General features: G+C 37.7%; 1 protein-coding gene across 5 annotated transcripts in view; it reads right to left on the bottom strand.

Moving 5' to 3' along the window:
- TBC1D4 (TBC1 domain family member 4) overlaps window positions 1-14,033 on the bottom strand; it is a 189,353-nt gene that overhangs the window by 16,300 nt on the left and 159,020 nt on the right. For 3 of the 5 annotated variants that reach the window (XM_004754372.3, XM_004754376.3, XM_013057200.2), the window contains 4 exons: window positions 10,920-11,077; window positions 8,520-8,729; window positions 5,629-5,787; window positions 1,287-1,445 (listed from right to left, as the gene is read on the bottom strand). In XM_004754372.3, the coding sequence (XP_004754429.1) occupies window positions 1,287-1,445; window positions 5,629-5,787; window positions 8,520-8,729; window positions 10,920-11,077 (686 nt within the window). Of the gene's footprint in view, window positions 1-1,286; window positions 1,446-5,628; window positions 5,788-8,519; window positions 8,730-10,017; window positions 10,135-10,919; window positions 11,078-14,033 lie in introns of those variants that run through there. The other 2 variants (XM_013057202.2, XM_045080633.1) reach the window with 2 other exon arrangements.

Raw genomic sequence — 14,033 nt, 5'->3', positions numbered from 1 at the left:
TTTCCAGACCAGCATTCCCTTATAATCTGATCTTCTTATCTCCTCTCTATTAGGAGTCTTGACTGGCCCTAAATGAACCATCCCAATTTCTAGTCTGGTCATCAACTTCTAGTCACAGAACCAGAGATCTGCGGGCATCCATAAGGATTGCCCATTTAAATGAGAGGATTGAGACTCAGAAGCAGAGTAATTTGCCTAAAACCACAGCTCAGTCGTAAAATCAGACAAGACTGAAGTCTTTAGTTTCTCTGTAAAATTCCCCTTTTCAAAAATTATTGACTCAAAAAATATTAAATGAGTCAGGTCCTTTCCCAACAATGGGATGTTTATCATCCTAAGGGAACAGAGATCCAATTTTAGTATATGTGCTGCCGAAGCGAGCATGGGAACAGAGAGCCAAACTTGGTTTTGGCTAGTGATTTTTTAATGTGCCCTAATAAAAGGTGACCCCCAAATATAAGGTAATCCCTTATCTTCCAAAAGGGACTCAGGTAACGTATTTGGCCACTTCAAATACATTAACTTCTGGGGATACAGATGAAATAGTCAAATGCCAACATATAATATTTAATCCAATCAATTAGGCATTTTTAAATAATAAAATATATAATATGCTAGAGAAAAACTAAAGACAATGTAATTTTTAAAAGCATACCATTTTTACTTCCCATTAGTTATTTGAAATTTAGCATTTAAAAAGATAGCTTTACGATGCTGTCAATTCTCACAAGTACCCATTCACATAATATTAGGACAGTTCTTTTTTTTTTTCATCCTATAGGGGTGTATTCATGGTTCCACAACATAGCCACTTATTGTATTGCTTTTTAAAGTGATATCCAAAGGCTTGTGTAATTTTTTGGTGCCCCTTTTAATCTATTCTAGCCTATTTTAAAACCAGTGTTGACTGAGGAAAATAAATGTCTATCTCAAACAAAAGTCAGTTGTTCAAAATAGAGGAACTGATAGTATCCGATAACATGACCTTTATAATGATTCAAATATAACACCCTTTTTGGGAGGCAGGTTTAGGAATGAAAACTTCATTCTGTATTCGACATATATGGTATCTTCAACCAGATTAAAAGCCAGCTTGCCCTCAAGAAAGGGCAATGTCAGCAGCTCTGCATAATTCAACACATCTTGTTTAGCAACACCAGAACAAAACAAAACAATCAACAACAACAACAACGACAAAACAAGAAACCCAAGCAAAATCCCCCCAAAAAACTCAACAAAGGGACCTACTGTCTACTTTTGTACAATAATCAATGGAGCAGACATACCCAAATCCACAAGAATAGCGTGCTGCTGAGCAGTGAGCTGCTTGAGAAGTTCTTTATAGGATATGTCAGGAGGTTGTTGCTTATTGGGCAATCTGTGCCTTAGACGATACTGTAAAGCCAGGAACTGCCAAATTTCTCCTCGTCGACTTTTGGGAACACCTGCAAAGATAAAAAAAAAAAGCAAGGTCTTAAACTCCGGGATGAGGTTGTTCAATTGCAGCCGAGCAACTATGCAGGGCCTGAAAACAGGCTGCTGCGATGGCCTGCAGGCCACCCTCTGACCCACAGTATCATGTCCTGACAGAAGCACGTTTTGACAAGTATCATCCCATAACAGCCGATGTCTTGTAAAAGAAAACCCTCAGATAATAGTAACGGCAACGTTAACCTCAGCCAACACTGCTTGGGCACCTAATACAACGCTCATCGAGGGCGCCTTGCTACTCAGCGTCGTTCCCAGAAAACCACCCAGTAAGACAGGCCCTTACTAATCTCCCCACTTTCCAGATGGCCAGACAGAGGCAGAAAAAAGCTAAGCAACTTGCCCAAGTTTGCGCAGCTGATAAGTGGAAGTTTAGAACTCGAACTCCCGGAGTCTGGCTTCAGAGACCAAATTCTGCAATCATGAGACGTATCATTGCCTAGTCCCATCTTTCATTTGGTTTGAAGCTAATAACAAATGTTAGTACTTACAATTTCTAAATGTTTGACATCAACAAGTAACCATGTAAAAGAGAATAAAATAGCATTTTTACTATTTTGTATGTATGGTCTATACAAGTTCTATCTTGTATGGTCATACAAGAATGAACTAATAAGAATGGTCAGTACAACATAAAAGCAAACCAGAGTGCTCCAAAACACCCTCTGACAAGACAACATCCGGCCTGAATCATGAAACGTGATGAACTCCATTATGCTTGAGAACCAAAGGGTATCACAAGCATCTCAGAGTATGCCAAAACTTTGTTGTGTTTTTGTTTGTTTTGTTTTTTCTTTTATATATTTGAGAGAGAGAGAGAGAGCTTGGGAGCAGGAGGGGCAGGGGGAGAGGGAGAAGGAATCCCGAGCAGACTCCATGCTGAGCAAATAGCCTAGTGCAGGGCTTGATCTCACCACCCAGAGATCATGACCTGAGTTGAAACCAAGAGTTGGATCCTCAACCAACTGACTCACCCAGGTGCCCCCCCTCAAAAATAAACCTTTTGTTTATGCCAAAGAAAATGAAGTAGGTTCCTGGGAGGGACAGAATTCAATTCTGTATACTAAGATACCCTACTTCACAAAGTATTTTGAGTTCAGGTAAACTGGATGGGGAATAGGTTTCTGAGCTCCCAGCTGATTAAGGAAGGTTTAATGGCACTGATATCTTTGAACTTCAGTACCATTATTTGCATAAACCAAAAGTATTATTGTCCAGAAAGGTATAACTCAGGCTCACTGACATAATTTATAAGGCCTTCCACAATACACTTCCAAACTTGTTCCTACGGTTGCCTTATGGACTTCCAAGTTTCCCCACTTGGTTGCACAGTGTTTTACTATTCATCTGTTGTGGCTGAACCTCAATGCCATTCATCTACTGAAGATCTTTCTCATATCTCTAGGAGTAATCACTCCCTTCTCACACACTCTTTGACACATACTCTAACATCACCATATTAGATTAGATCTACACTGCATGTTTGCCTATTTTCCCTACTACCAATGGTGAGCTCCTTGAGAATAACAAGCAAATGTTCATCTCTGTATGATGAAAACCCAAAACATACCTTGCTATTTAAACACATGTTAGATGAATGAATGAATGACCACATGTCATATTTTGGATAACTTTCATTAGCCCATTAATTGAATCTCTAATATGTGAGTGGGATGTTTTATTATCCACCCAATAACAATTTGGCAAGAAGGCAATTCACTTCAGCTAAGTAAGTATTTGCTGAACATCTAACATGTAGCAAAGTACAGAGAATGGTACTAAGGATACTTTATCCCTAGGAGATGAATAAATCCATTCTCAGGAATGGATTCTCATTCATTCATTCATCCATGTACTCATTCAGTAAATAACTTGCACAAGATGCTTCTTAGGTGCTAGGTAGGCAGTAGTGGGGTGAGAAAAACATTAAACAAATATATACAAAAACACAAAATAACAAATTATGATAAGCACAATTAAAGGGAAAGAAACATGAGAAAAAATAATAAAGTGAAACTAATTTGTTTTGGTGGAAGAGAAATAGAGGCACATTATTTCTTTAGAAATGGTATTTGAACTGAGAACGAAAAGATAACAGGCTCCAGGCTGGGAATGTGGGCCGCAATCCCTTTGGGATGAGGAATGTGATGGTGCCTGGGTGGCTCAGTCAGTGATGTGTCTGCCTTCAGCTCAAGTCATGATTCTGAGATCCCAGGATTCAGCCCCGACGGGGAGCTCCCTGCCCAGGGGATAGCTTGCATCTCCCTCTCCCTCTGCCCTTCCCCGCTGCTTGAGATTCTCTCTCTCCCTCTCCCTCTGCTGCTCTCCCTGCTTATGCTCTCTCTCTGTCAAATTAATAAATAAAATTGTTTTTTATAAAGAAATTAGTTATTTTTAAAAAGGAGAGGAATGTTTGAACACCATCAGATGGGCAAGGAATGGGGAGAGAAAGGAAGAGTAAGAAAGATGAGGGGTGGAAAAAAAGGGATGATGGGAAATAGGGAGCAGGGAGAGACGTAGGAAGAAGAAATGTAGAGGGAACTGGAGCATTCCATGCAAGAAACAGCCTGGGACATACACTGGGACCCAGAGTAGTTCAGCCTCTCTGGAGCACAGGATACAATGAGCGTCGAGCCTGCCTGAGATCCTTTCCCTCTCCCTCTGTCCCTCCCACTGCTCAAGCACACGTTCTCTCTCTCTCTTTTTCTCTCAAATAAATAAATATCTTTTTTTTTTTAATTTTTTTAGATTTTATTTATTTATTTGACAGAGAAAGAGACCACAAGTAGGCAGAGGCAGGCAGAGAGAGAGGAGGAAGCAGGCTCCCTGCTGAGCAGAGAGCCCGATGCGGGGCTCGATCCTAGAACCCTGAGATCATGACCTGAGCGGAAGGCAGAGGCTTAACCCACTGAGCCACCCAGGCACCCCTCTTTTTTAAAAGTTTAAAATGTATTCTATATGAAATTGAAAGATGAGCACCCCAAAACGTCTGTGAAAGTCATTCCAAAGACCGCTGTGATCAACATCTCACACACATTCTATTAACCACTGTTTTGTCCCAAATAATACAGTCAAAGAAAATCTTTACAACTTCCATATCTTCAAGGGAAAAAAAACCCATATATGAGGCTTGTAAATGTAGCATCTTACAAAATTATTCCCAACTTCAATTTAAACTTAATGGTGCAACAGTTTCACACACTAATCATAAGCTTTTAAAACAAGACTCATTATCAGATTTCTTTGGCCATTTTTGGATTTTTATTTTACACTCATCAGTTCATTCAGGCCATGGAGATTCTCATTTTAGTATCTGGGTCACAGAAATGCTAGTTTTAATTTTAAATTTGAGATGTTTAAATATCAGTCAGTTTATATGGTATAGAAGCAATGCAGTATAATGGCTGATTAAAAGCAAGCTTTCGAAAACAAACAAACATACGTGGAAGAAAAACTGACTGATTAATAAAAATGTAAATCTGTTTATGCATATATATACACATAGGTGAAAATATACATATATAATACATTTACACATAAATATAAACATTTCTGACCAAATGATGGAAGTGGGTCAAGTTTATAAGTCTAAATTATTTTTATGAATGTAATCCAAGGTCTGTACCAATGCATTCACTCCCTCTTGGTAAACAACAACACAGGGCTAGGAAGAGCTGGTTGAAGAAGTTGGGACAATCTCTAGGAAAGGCAGGCTCTCAATTAAGCATAGTTTTCTTCCCAGTTGAGCCACTGACTGTAGTCAAAAGCAAATTACTTCCCATTCTTTATAGGCAAAGCATATATGCCTGAGCTACACAATCAAAAAATCTCTAAATATTTTCTTTATAAAAGATTATCACATGGGCCCCTGAGTGACTCAGTCAGTTAAGTATTGGCCTTCAGCTCAGATCATGATCCCAGAGTCCTGGGATCGAGTCCCACATCTGACTCCCTGCTCAGTAGGGAGTCTGCTTTTCCCTCTGCCCCTCGCCCACTGCTTGTGCTTGCTCGCTCTCATTCTCTCTCTCAAATATATAAAATCTTAAAAAAAAAAAAAAGATTATTACAATGATCCACCTAAAACTAATGTAACATTGTGCATCAACTGTAGTCCAAAAAAAAAAAAAGGATCCAGAATACCTTCTTTAAGAGAAACATGAATATCTTCCATATCACATCTGATTTTAGCTCTGCAGTTCAACAGCTTCTTATCCCAGGTTATTAAGACCTCCTTCTGACATACACCAACTTCTTCGTAGTCCAGTTTAACTTTTCTGGACTGGAGTTCATCTCTGCTTGCTAACAAAAACAGAACAATTTATGTAAAACCCGTGCATTCTTAAAACACAGGATTTTTAACATTTTTGTTTTATTTGTAAAATCATACCAAACAACTTTCAGGAATCATCTGCTTACATCTGATCAAAGAGTAAACTTAAAAAAAAAAATTGAGGATACCCGAAAGGTTTCCAAACTTTGAGTCATTTCATGTAAAAAAGTATCAGAAATAACTTCCTAAGGAGGTTTCACTCTGTATCTTACAGATGGGAACTCTGCTAAGCATGAAAAAACAAACCACATTTGCTAAGCTATAAACTGCAATTTTTTTGACAAACGTGATAGCCTCACAAGTAACAACTTGCATCATTTTCAACACCATTAATATTTTATATATGACATATAGGAGAAAACAATGCCTCATGCTAACATTAATTAGAGATATATTTGACCATAAAACCCAATAAATTTTTATAACCATTTCCAGAGTTACCAATACTGCCTCTAAAAACACTAAGCCATGTGTCCCTGTTCATATTTAATAACCTTAAAGAGGAAACTTCATTTCACTGAAATCAACACTACTTCCATTCTTTACTATATTACAGAATTCTCTCTCATTTGATAACCTAAAAGATAAGCCCAGAGCTCATTTTTAAAAAGGCCTCTAATAGCAACTACTATCTTAATGTGCTCTTTATCTTTAATAATTGATTCCAAAAGGGAAAATGAAAAAAAAAAATTTAGCTATTTTTTTCTTCTCTTTCCTTAGGATCACTTTGAACAGGAGTCTCTCAGATCAACATGTACCCATTCAAGCTCCCCAGGCTCAACCCCTTACCTTCTGCAACACAAATCTTTGTCAAGCATCCAAAGTCCTCGACAGCACAAAAACAATAGCAGAATGAGTATTACCCTTAACTTAGTGTGTTTGAAACCATTTCAAAGAATTTAAATATCTTATAATACCACTATTCAACTAAGACATAAAAGTTTCTACCTAGAAGTCCAGACATAATCAAAAGTAAGTTTCATTACAAAACTACTCCTCCTGGATACCACTAGATGGCTTTCTAGCAGAGTTTAGCTTTGTTTCTCAATATTTGCTTTATACTTCTCTATAATAGTCAAATAATTTTTTTTCAAGAAGTGGGTTCATTAAAGCACATGATTAATACAACCCTATATGTAGCTTTACTAATTTTTTTTTTTACAGTGGACACATTTCCTTTTTCCCCTGCAACCTTCTCTAGATCATTATTCATTTAAAATAATAATCAAGACCTGTGCCAGCTGTAGGCCCTGAGGATAAAATGCTGAGGAAGAGCAGTCAATGTCTGTCCTCACCTGGTTAACTAGGCAAACAACAAAGAACCATCGATAAATGATTACCCACTGAATAGAATTTTAATCAGCTCAACTATTTTTTGTCTTTGTTACTTAAGAAATCCAGAACTAATAAGGGTTTCTTACCATATCTGCTAAATGTCATCTCTTGTCTTATCCTGAATAGGAACACAATCCCTCTCAAAATCTATAATAAAAGCTTGAGTGGGCATACCATTTATCACAACAACCTTTTAAAAGCTATCTCAGTAACGATTAATTGGGGTTTTAATTTTAAAGAAAAGAAGATTCATTTGCTAGGGTTACTTAAAACCTCATATACTTTCCATTCTGCCAAGAAAACAACAATGAAGAAAATACAGTGTTTCCGGGCAAACTTAATATTATTCAATTTAAAAAGCAAATTGAACAGTAAGTCTAATAAGAGGAATCTTAAGATAGGTGACAAACACAGAAATGCGAATGCCTGCACAAAAAAAGCTTTTTGGAAGATAACACAATAAAAGCAAGCCAGAGAAAAACCTAGATTATACATTTTCCAATAAGTCAAAGGACTTCTTATAAGTCAAAGGGTAGACTTAAGCTAAATCATTCATTTTACAAATGTGGAAAACAAGGTCCTTTTTAGGTTAAGTGAATTGCCAAATAATATAACATGAATACATTTTTTGAGTCTGGTACTATCTGCACATCTCTTAATGTGTGGTTTGTATATGCTTAAATAACATTCTTTCAAAGTCTGGAAAACACATTCTAAAGCACTTGCTAGTCATAAACTAAGCCGTAAAGCACGAGAAATGGCACAGTAGGTATTGTAAATTATCCAATTATACATTTAATAAAGATTTGAATATGATTTGTTAAATAGAAAATGTATAAAGCCAACAACAAAAAAATAGGAACTTTGACTTGATAACAGGTAATTAGATAGTTGAACTGGGTACAAAACAGAATTTATTTGAAATAGGCACATTTCTTCTATTATAAATACAATTAGCCTAAAATTTGAATCAATTTCAAAAAAAAGAGAATATATTTTTTACGTTTAAGGGTTTTTCTCCTAAGTTATGCACAACAGCATGAAACTTGCAGTCATATCAAATGCACTGACTCCACAGAACCTACTTTCTGTACTACCCAATTACTATTTACCCATTTATCTATTTCCCATTACTCTAAAGGTGTCTGACGTTTTATCAAGGAAAGAAAAATATAAATATTTTAAGCTGAACATTCCCATGTCATAGCAACCTTACAAAATAACACTAAATGATGACAGCCAGTAAAATCCTAGTAAAAGTGTATTTACATTCTGAAAACGAGTGGGGGAGGCTGGGGTTGGTTTTAACCTAAACCCTTCCGTTATCTACTGTATCATATCATTTAGTTCTGTTTGAATGGCTAACCTTCAAGTTTCTGGTTTTCCTTCTCCATTCGAAGCAACAAGATTTGTTGATGTATGGCTTTTTTCCACAAACTCCTCAGTTCTTCTGATTTCTTTCTTTCTTCAGCCTTCTCTGGGTCATCTTCCCCAGACACAAATATAACCAGCGGTTCCTCCTCCATGGTTGGAGCAAGAGGGGACAGTGGCAGCAGCTCGTTCCTGTCCAGTCCATCTGCAGAGAAGAAAACAGTGAGAGGCATTCCTGACTCGTAACCTGGACTACGGAAGCTTTGTCTAGATCTGGTGTTCTCTCATCCTATAAAAAGCTATAAAGCTTTTTACAAAACCACTTTCCCAGTAACTGCATTTCTGGAACTAACGACTTAAGTAAATTCACTAGACTAAATTCCCCTGCCAGATTTCCCTCTTGAGTGAAACGAAAGCACATGTAATTTCGCCACTTCTTCTTTCCACACCAAATGACCTATAAGATAGGTGTTCTGAAGTGAACTGGCATTCCCCAGAGCCCAACACTTCTGCAATTTATCTCTGTACATTCTCTGATTGTACAAAGCAAAAGGATTACATGAGCAGGTAGCAGCGATCTCCTAAGGGTCTCCATCTACCATCAGAGACCGGCAGGAGAAGAGCCACTGAGCAACACTGGGCATGTCCTGGCTCGGCACCTCTGCTCGTTCCTGCAACATTCCCTTACCCAATCGTGGAGCTCACTCTCTCCCTCTGTTCCAGGCCATCTTTTGCACTCCTGCCAATTATTTTTCTACTAACAAACACGACTGTGTCTCTTAAAACATTTCAATGGTTGCTGTATCCAAAAGCACAAAATCTAAATTACTGCAAATAGCATATAGACGGCTTCAGACTTTGGCCTCATGGAAACTTTCTGGCCTATTTCTATCTCCCGTCCTCTGCTCCCATCATGCTGAATTTCTCACGATGCTCTGACCTGCAAAGTTCTCTCCAATAACATCAGACCTTTGCTAGTCCCTTTTTCTGAAACATGCGTCTCTCAGCAACGAGTTTAAATGTAAATATCCGGGACACCTAGGTGGCTCAGTTGGTTAAGCAGCTGCCTTTGGCTCAGGTCATGATCCCAGTGTCCTGGGATGGAGTCCCACATTGGGCTCCTTGCTCTGCAGGGAGCCTGCTTCTCCCTCTGCCTCTGCCTGCCACTCTGCCTGTGCTTGCTCTTGCTCTCTCTCTCTCTCTCTCTGACAAATAAATAAATAAAAATCTTTAAAAATAAATAAATAAATGAATGAATTTAAATATCCAACATTTCTATATAGATTTCTCTGGCCACCCTAGGCAGAGTTCATTTTTTCTCAAGGAATGTGAGTTATTTTGTTTCTTTTTCTTTACTGACTGACTTCTGTCCCTACCCTTATTTCCTTAATAAATAATTTTTAAAAATTTTACTCCTTTTCTAGCTTCTTGAATGAATACGTCAGTATATTTGAGTTTTGTCTTTCCTGATTTTAGGAATGCCCTCTAAATACCGTGCAATGTTGATGTATATGGCTCTGAGCATATTTTATTTCTTCCAGTTACGGGTAGTTTTCAGTCTCCAAGCCCATGAGATATTTTAGTTGTCTTCTAATTCTTGATTTCTTTTTTTTTTTTTTTGCACTGTAATCAGAGAATATAGTATGAATATTTATGATTGTGTCACTAAATTGCCTTTGTACCCAAGTACATAATTAATTTTTAGGAATGTTCTATGTGTGCTAAGAATGAGTGAATTTACCCTATAGGGGGCAAGGCTCTGTATAAATATTAGATCAAGCTTGTTTAATTGTATTTCTCAAATATTATCTGTATTTACCTTCTCTATATTTAATTTGCAGAGAGGAATATGTTAAAATCTCCCATGAGAGCTACTGATTCATTTCTCCCAAACATTCTGTAAAGTTCTATTTTCTGGCTTTCAGGGCTGTATAATTATGCATGTTCTCATTATTGTTGTATCTTTGATTATTGTTATATTCCCTTTGCCCTTTTGGAAGTCTTTGCTTTAATTACTAATAGGTCTAGTCTTTCCGTTGATATTTGCCTAGTGTATCTGTATCCATTCTCAATCATTCAACATTTCTATATCACTTTGTTTTATATGTGACTCTTACAAAAGTGTAGGTTACTTTTCTAATAATAAAAAAATCTATGCTTTTGTAGCACTATCATAGTGCTTAGTCTGGGAAACATATTCATTCACTCAACAAGCATTTACTGAATGTCTAACATGTTCTAATGATAACTGAGAAGTTTACCACTGTATCAGATACAGAAACAAATTCTTTCTCTACTGTAATCATTTAAATCTCTTTGTACCCAAAGCACTGCATTCCATCCCCTAGTTTATGATACCAGGAAGGCGTAATTGTTTTGTGTGTACCACACAGACCCTGCTGCATTGCTGAGGGAGATTTGTTCATGGGAGAAGCAACCCTGAGGAAAATGCGCTGCCGCCAGGAGATTCGACGAGGGGTGACAGGGGTTCCTCCAGCGTTTAGGGACTCGTTGCTGCAAGTAGACGAGGTCCTTTTTCTCCCTTCTCCATCACTGTGGAAAGCAAATAAATACGTAACTTGTAAGGAGAACTGCATAAGATGGACTTCACCACGATATGGGAGCACAAGCCATTCACAAGTTCTGCCATGGGCAAGCACAAGCCTCGGGCAACATGGCGCAATGCGTCACCAGGCACACTGGTCACCCAGGCCGCCATATCCTAAGAAAAATGCAATCCAAGCCATAGCGCAGTCCTGAGAAGCTCACTGGTTTCTACTCATTCCATAGAAGCCAACCATTTCAAGTCCTAACCTGAGGAACAGAAGTATGTATACAGAGGAGCAAAGGTTATTTAAATAATTAACTCATGCTTTGCTAAAAAATTTGAAAGTGTATTCTAAGCAATGTAAACATTTCCTAGAAGGCTCATAAAGGGCTTTCCTTATGCTCTTATGGAAAAGGCTGATAAAGATAGCTTCTCACAGGCTGTGGCTCTTAAGATCTGTCTACAAATTGTTAGTCGCCAATATCTGGACCATGGCAGAAAGGAACCTGAATAAACGTGGAACGGTTAACCTTGGGATTATTATCAGGTGATATATCAATAAAAAACTGTCATCAATAAGACTGGCTAGATTAAGATAAAAAATATGCAACATTTCTTCATAGCAGGACTTCACAGAGACTATATTATGCTGGTATGCATTAGGACACTCCAAGAGGTAAGTAATATACAGACACACCCTCATTTGTTTAAATTACTTGACTCCATAATCACCTTCTCCAATTTTGGGGGAGTTTGAGGGTGTGGCATCTTTCTACATTGGTGCTTTATGAAACAAACGTGGAAATGCTGATCTGCTTTAAAAATGTCATTTCCTAGGAAAGAACATTCTAAGTTATGTTAGGCCCATCTGCAATAAAAGGTCATTATGACTCAAACTCACTTTTGAGACCATTTCTGTTAGCAGCTGGAACACCGTGTAATAACTGTGACTGTCAGTGGTGGTAATATTCAGTTTCAAAGCCTCTGAGCTTTCCTGAGAAAATGATGAAGATAATAATATTGACAGGTGGTGATACCACCAAGGAAAGATACGGGACTTTTTTTTTTTTTTAAGATTTTATTTACTTATTTGAGAGAGCGCATGAGAGGCAAGAAGGTCAGAGAGAGAAGCAGACTCCATAGAGCAGGGAGCCCAATGCGGGACTGGATCCTAGGACTCCAGGATTGTGACCTGAGCTGAAGGCAGTTGCTTAACCAACTGAGCCACCCAGGCGCCCCAGATATGGGACTTTAATGGAGTCAAGAAGAGTCAGTACTTAGGAAATGGAGCTGGAAAAACCACAACCCTGCCTCAGTAGTGCTGAGGCCATCAACAGTCAGGAGAGCAATTCTGCACCTGCCTGTCATCGTTGTTTTTATTTTATGTCCTCGCAGACATCAGATAATTCAGTTCTCTTTCATCTTGATCTATTTCCCTGGAAATACTCCTTCTGGATTCGCTAAACTAAGGTGAAGTAAGAGATCTATGCCCGAGCTGCTGCACAGTTAGCAAGTATCATGATATGTTCTGATACTTCACGAGGTAGCTCAGATGTGTACGTACATCTGAATACAGTCAAATCCCTTTGTCATGTATCCTAAATAAATCTATGACCCACTACATGTCTATGGTTCAAAACTCCCTGTAATCCCAATTAAGCATGTTCACCTTTCTTCCACTTTGGAAAGTTGTTGTTTTTTTCATATATACGACTTGAATAACAGAATGCTTATAAAAGATAGACATTTCTTTGTAAATTTGCACATGACATTTGTTTTTTTCTTCATGGCCTTTATGGACTGATTTTCTCTCCTCAAAATTCATATGCTAAAGTCCTAATTCCCAGTATACCTTACAAAGTAAGGTATACTGGTCCTTTAAGGAGATAATTTAATTAATTTGGTTATTTATTTATTTATTATTTAATTATTTTTAAAGATTTATTTAATTAACATATAATGTATTATTTGTTTCAGGGGTCATGTCTGTGAATCATCAGTCTTACACAATTCACAGCGCTCACCCTAGCACATACCCTCCCCAATGTCTACCACCCGGCTCTTCCCTCTCTCCCACCTCCATCCCCTCCAGCAACTCTCAGTTAGTTTCCTGAGAGTAAAAGTCTCTTATGGTTTGTCTCACTCCCTGATCCCATCTTGTTTCATTTTTTCCCCTCCCTTCCCCCCACGACCCCCCACCCTGCTTCTCAAATTCCTCCTATCAGAGAGATCATATGATAATTGTCTTTCTCTGATTTACTTCTTTTGCTTAGCATAATACCCTCTAGTTCCATCCACCTTGTTGCAAACGGCAAGATTTCAGGTTTTTGGATGGTCACATAGTACTCCATTTTATATATATATATATATATATGCCACATCTTCTTTATCCATTCATCTGTCAATGATAACATCTAGGCTCTTCACTTTGGAAAGTATTAATTGAAGTATTTCCCTTTTGGAAACTGAATCAAATGTTCTGTAAATAACAGTTATATTCTGATAAATACCCCTGACGTACTCTGTATCTTCATTTTGGTAACACTATCTTACTAGCAGTTAGCTGCTATATGTCCAGTATTCAGAATGTATTTCTAGCTCCTAGTACAGTTACGAGAAAACAATAGTAAGCACTTAACAAATTTCCATTACATAAATTAATATTGTAAAACCATACAAAACATTAACTCAGAAGTTTAAGTAAAATGGACAAAAAAGTCATATTGGTTAGTCTAACATGTCAGGAATACCATTTTAAAACCCTGTGTGTAGCATGAATTTTAAGTCTTTCTGGCAAAATGTTCTAACAGCTCTCTTCCCAAACGTACACACTGAGCCCTGGATGCAGGATGCATTGTTAATAAGTATTAACAATGACAGTGGTGTTAGGAAACAACTTAAGGCATCTTTCTTCCAAGTACGTGTGATTCCTGTCCTACAGAAGAGCATCTATAATCTAAA

Source organism: Mustela putorius, unplaced genomic scaffold, assembly GCF_011764305.1.
Source record: "Mustela putorius furo isolate JIRA1106 unplaced genomic scaffold, ASM1176430v1.1 tig00000480_pilon_pilon_pilon, whole genome shotgun sequence".
NCBI classification, from domain to species: Eukaryota; Metazoa; Chordata; class Mammalia; order Carnivora; family Mustelidae; genus Mustela; species Mustela putorius.
The sequence above is the reverse complement of the archived record's forward strand: the minus strand, read 5'-3'. Positions and strand labels throughout refer to the sequence as shown.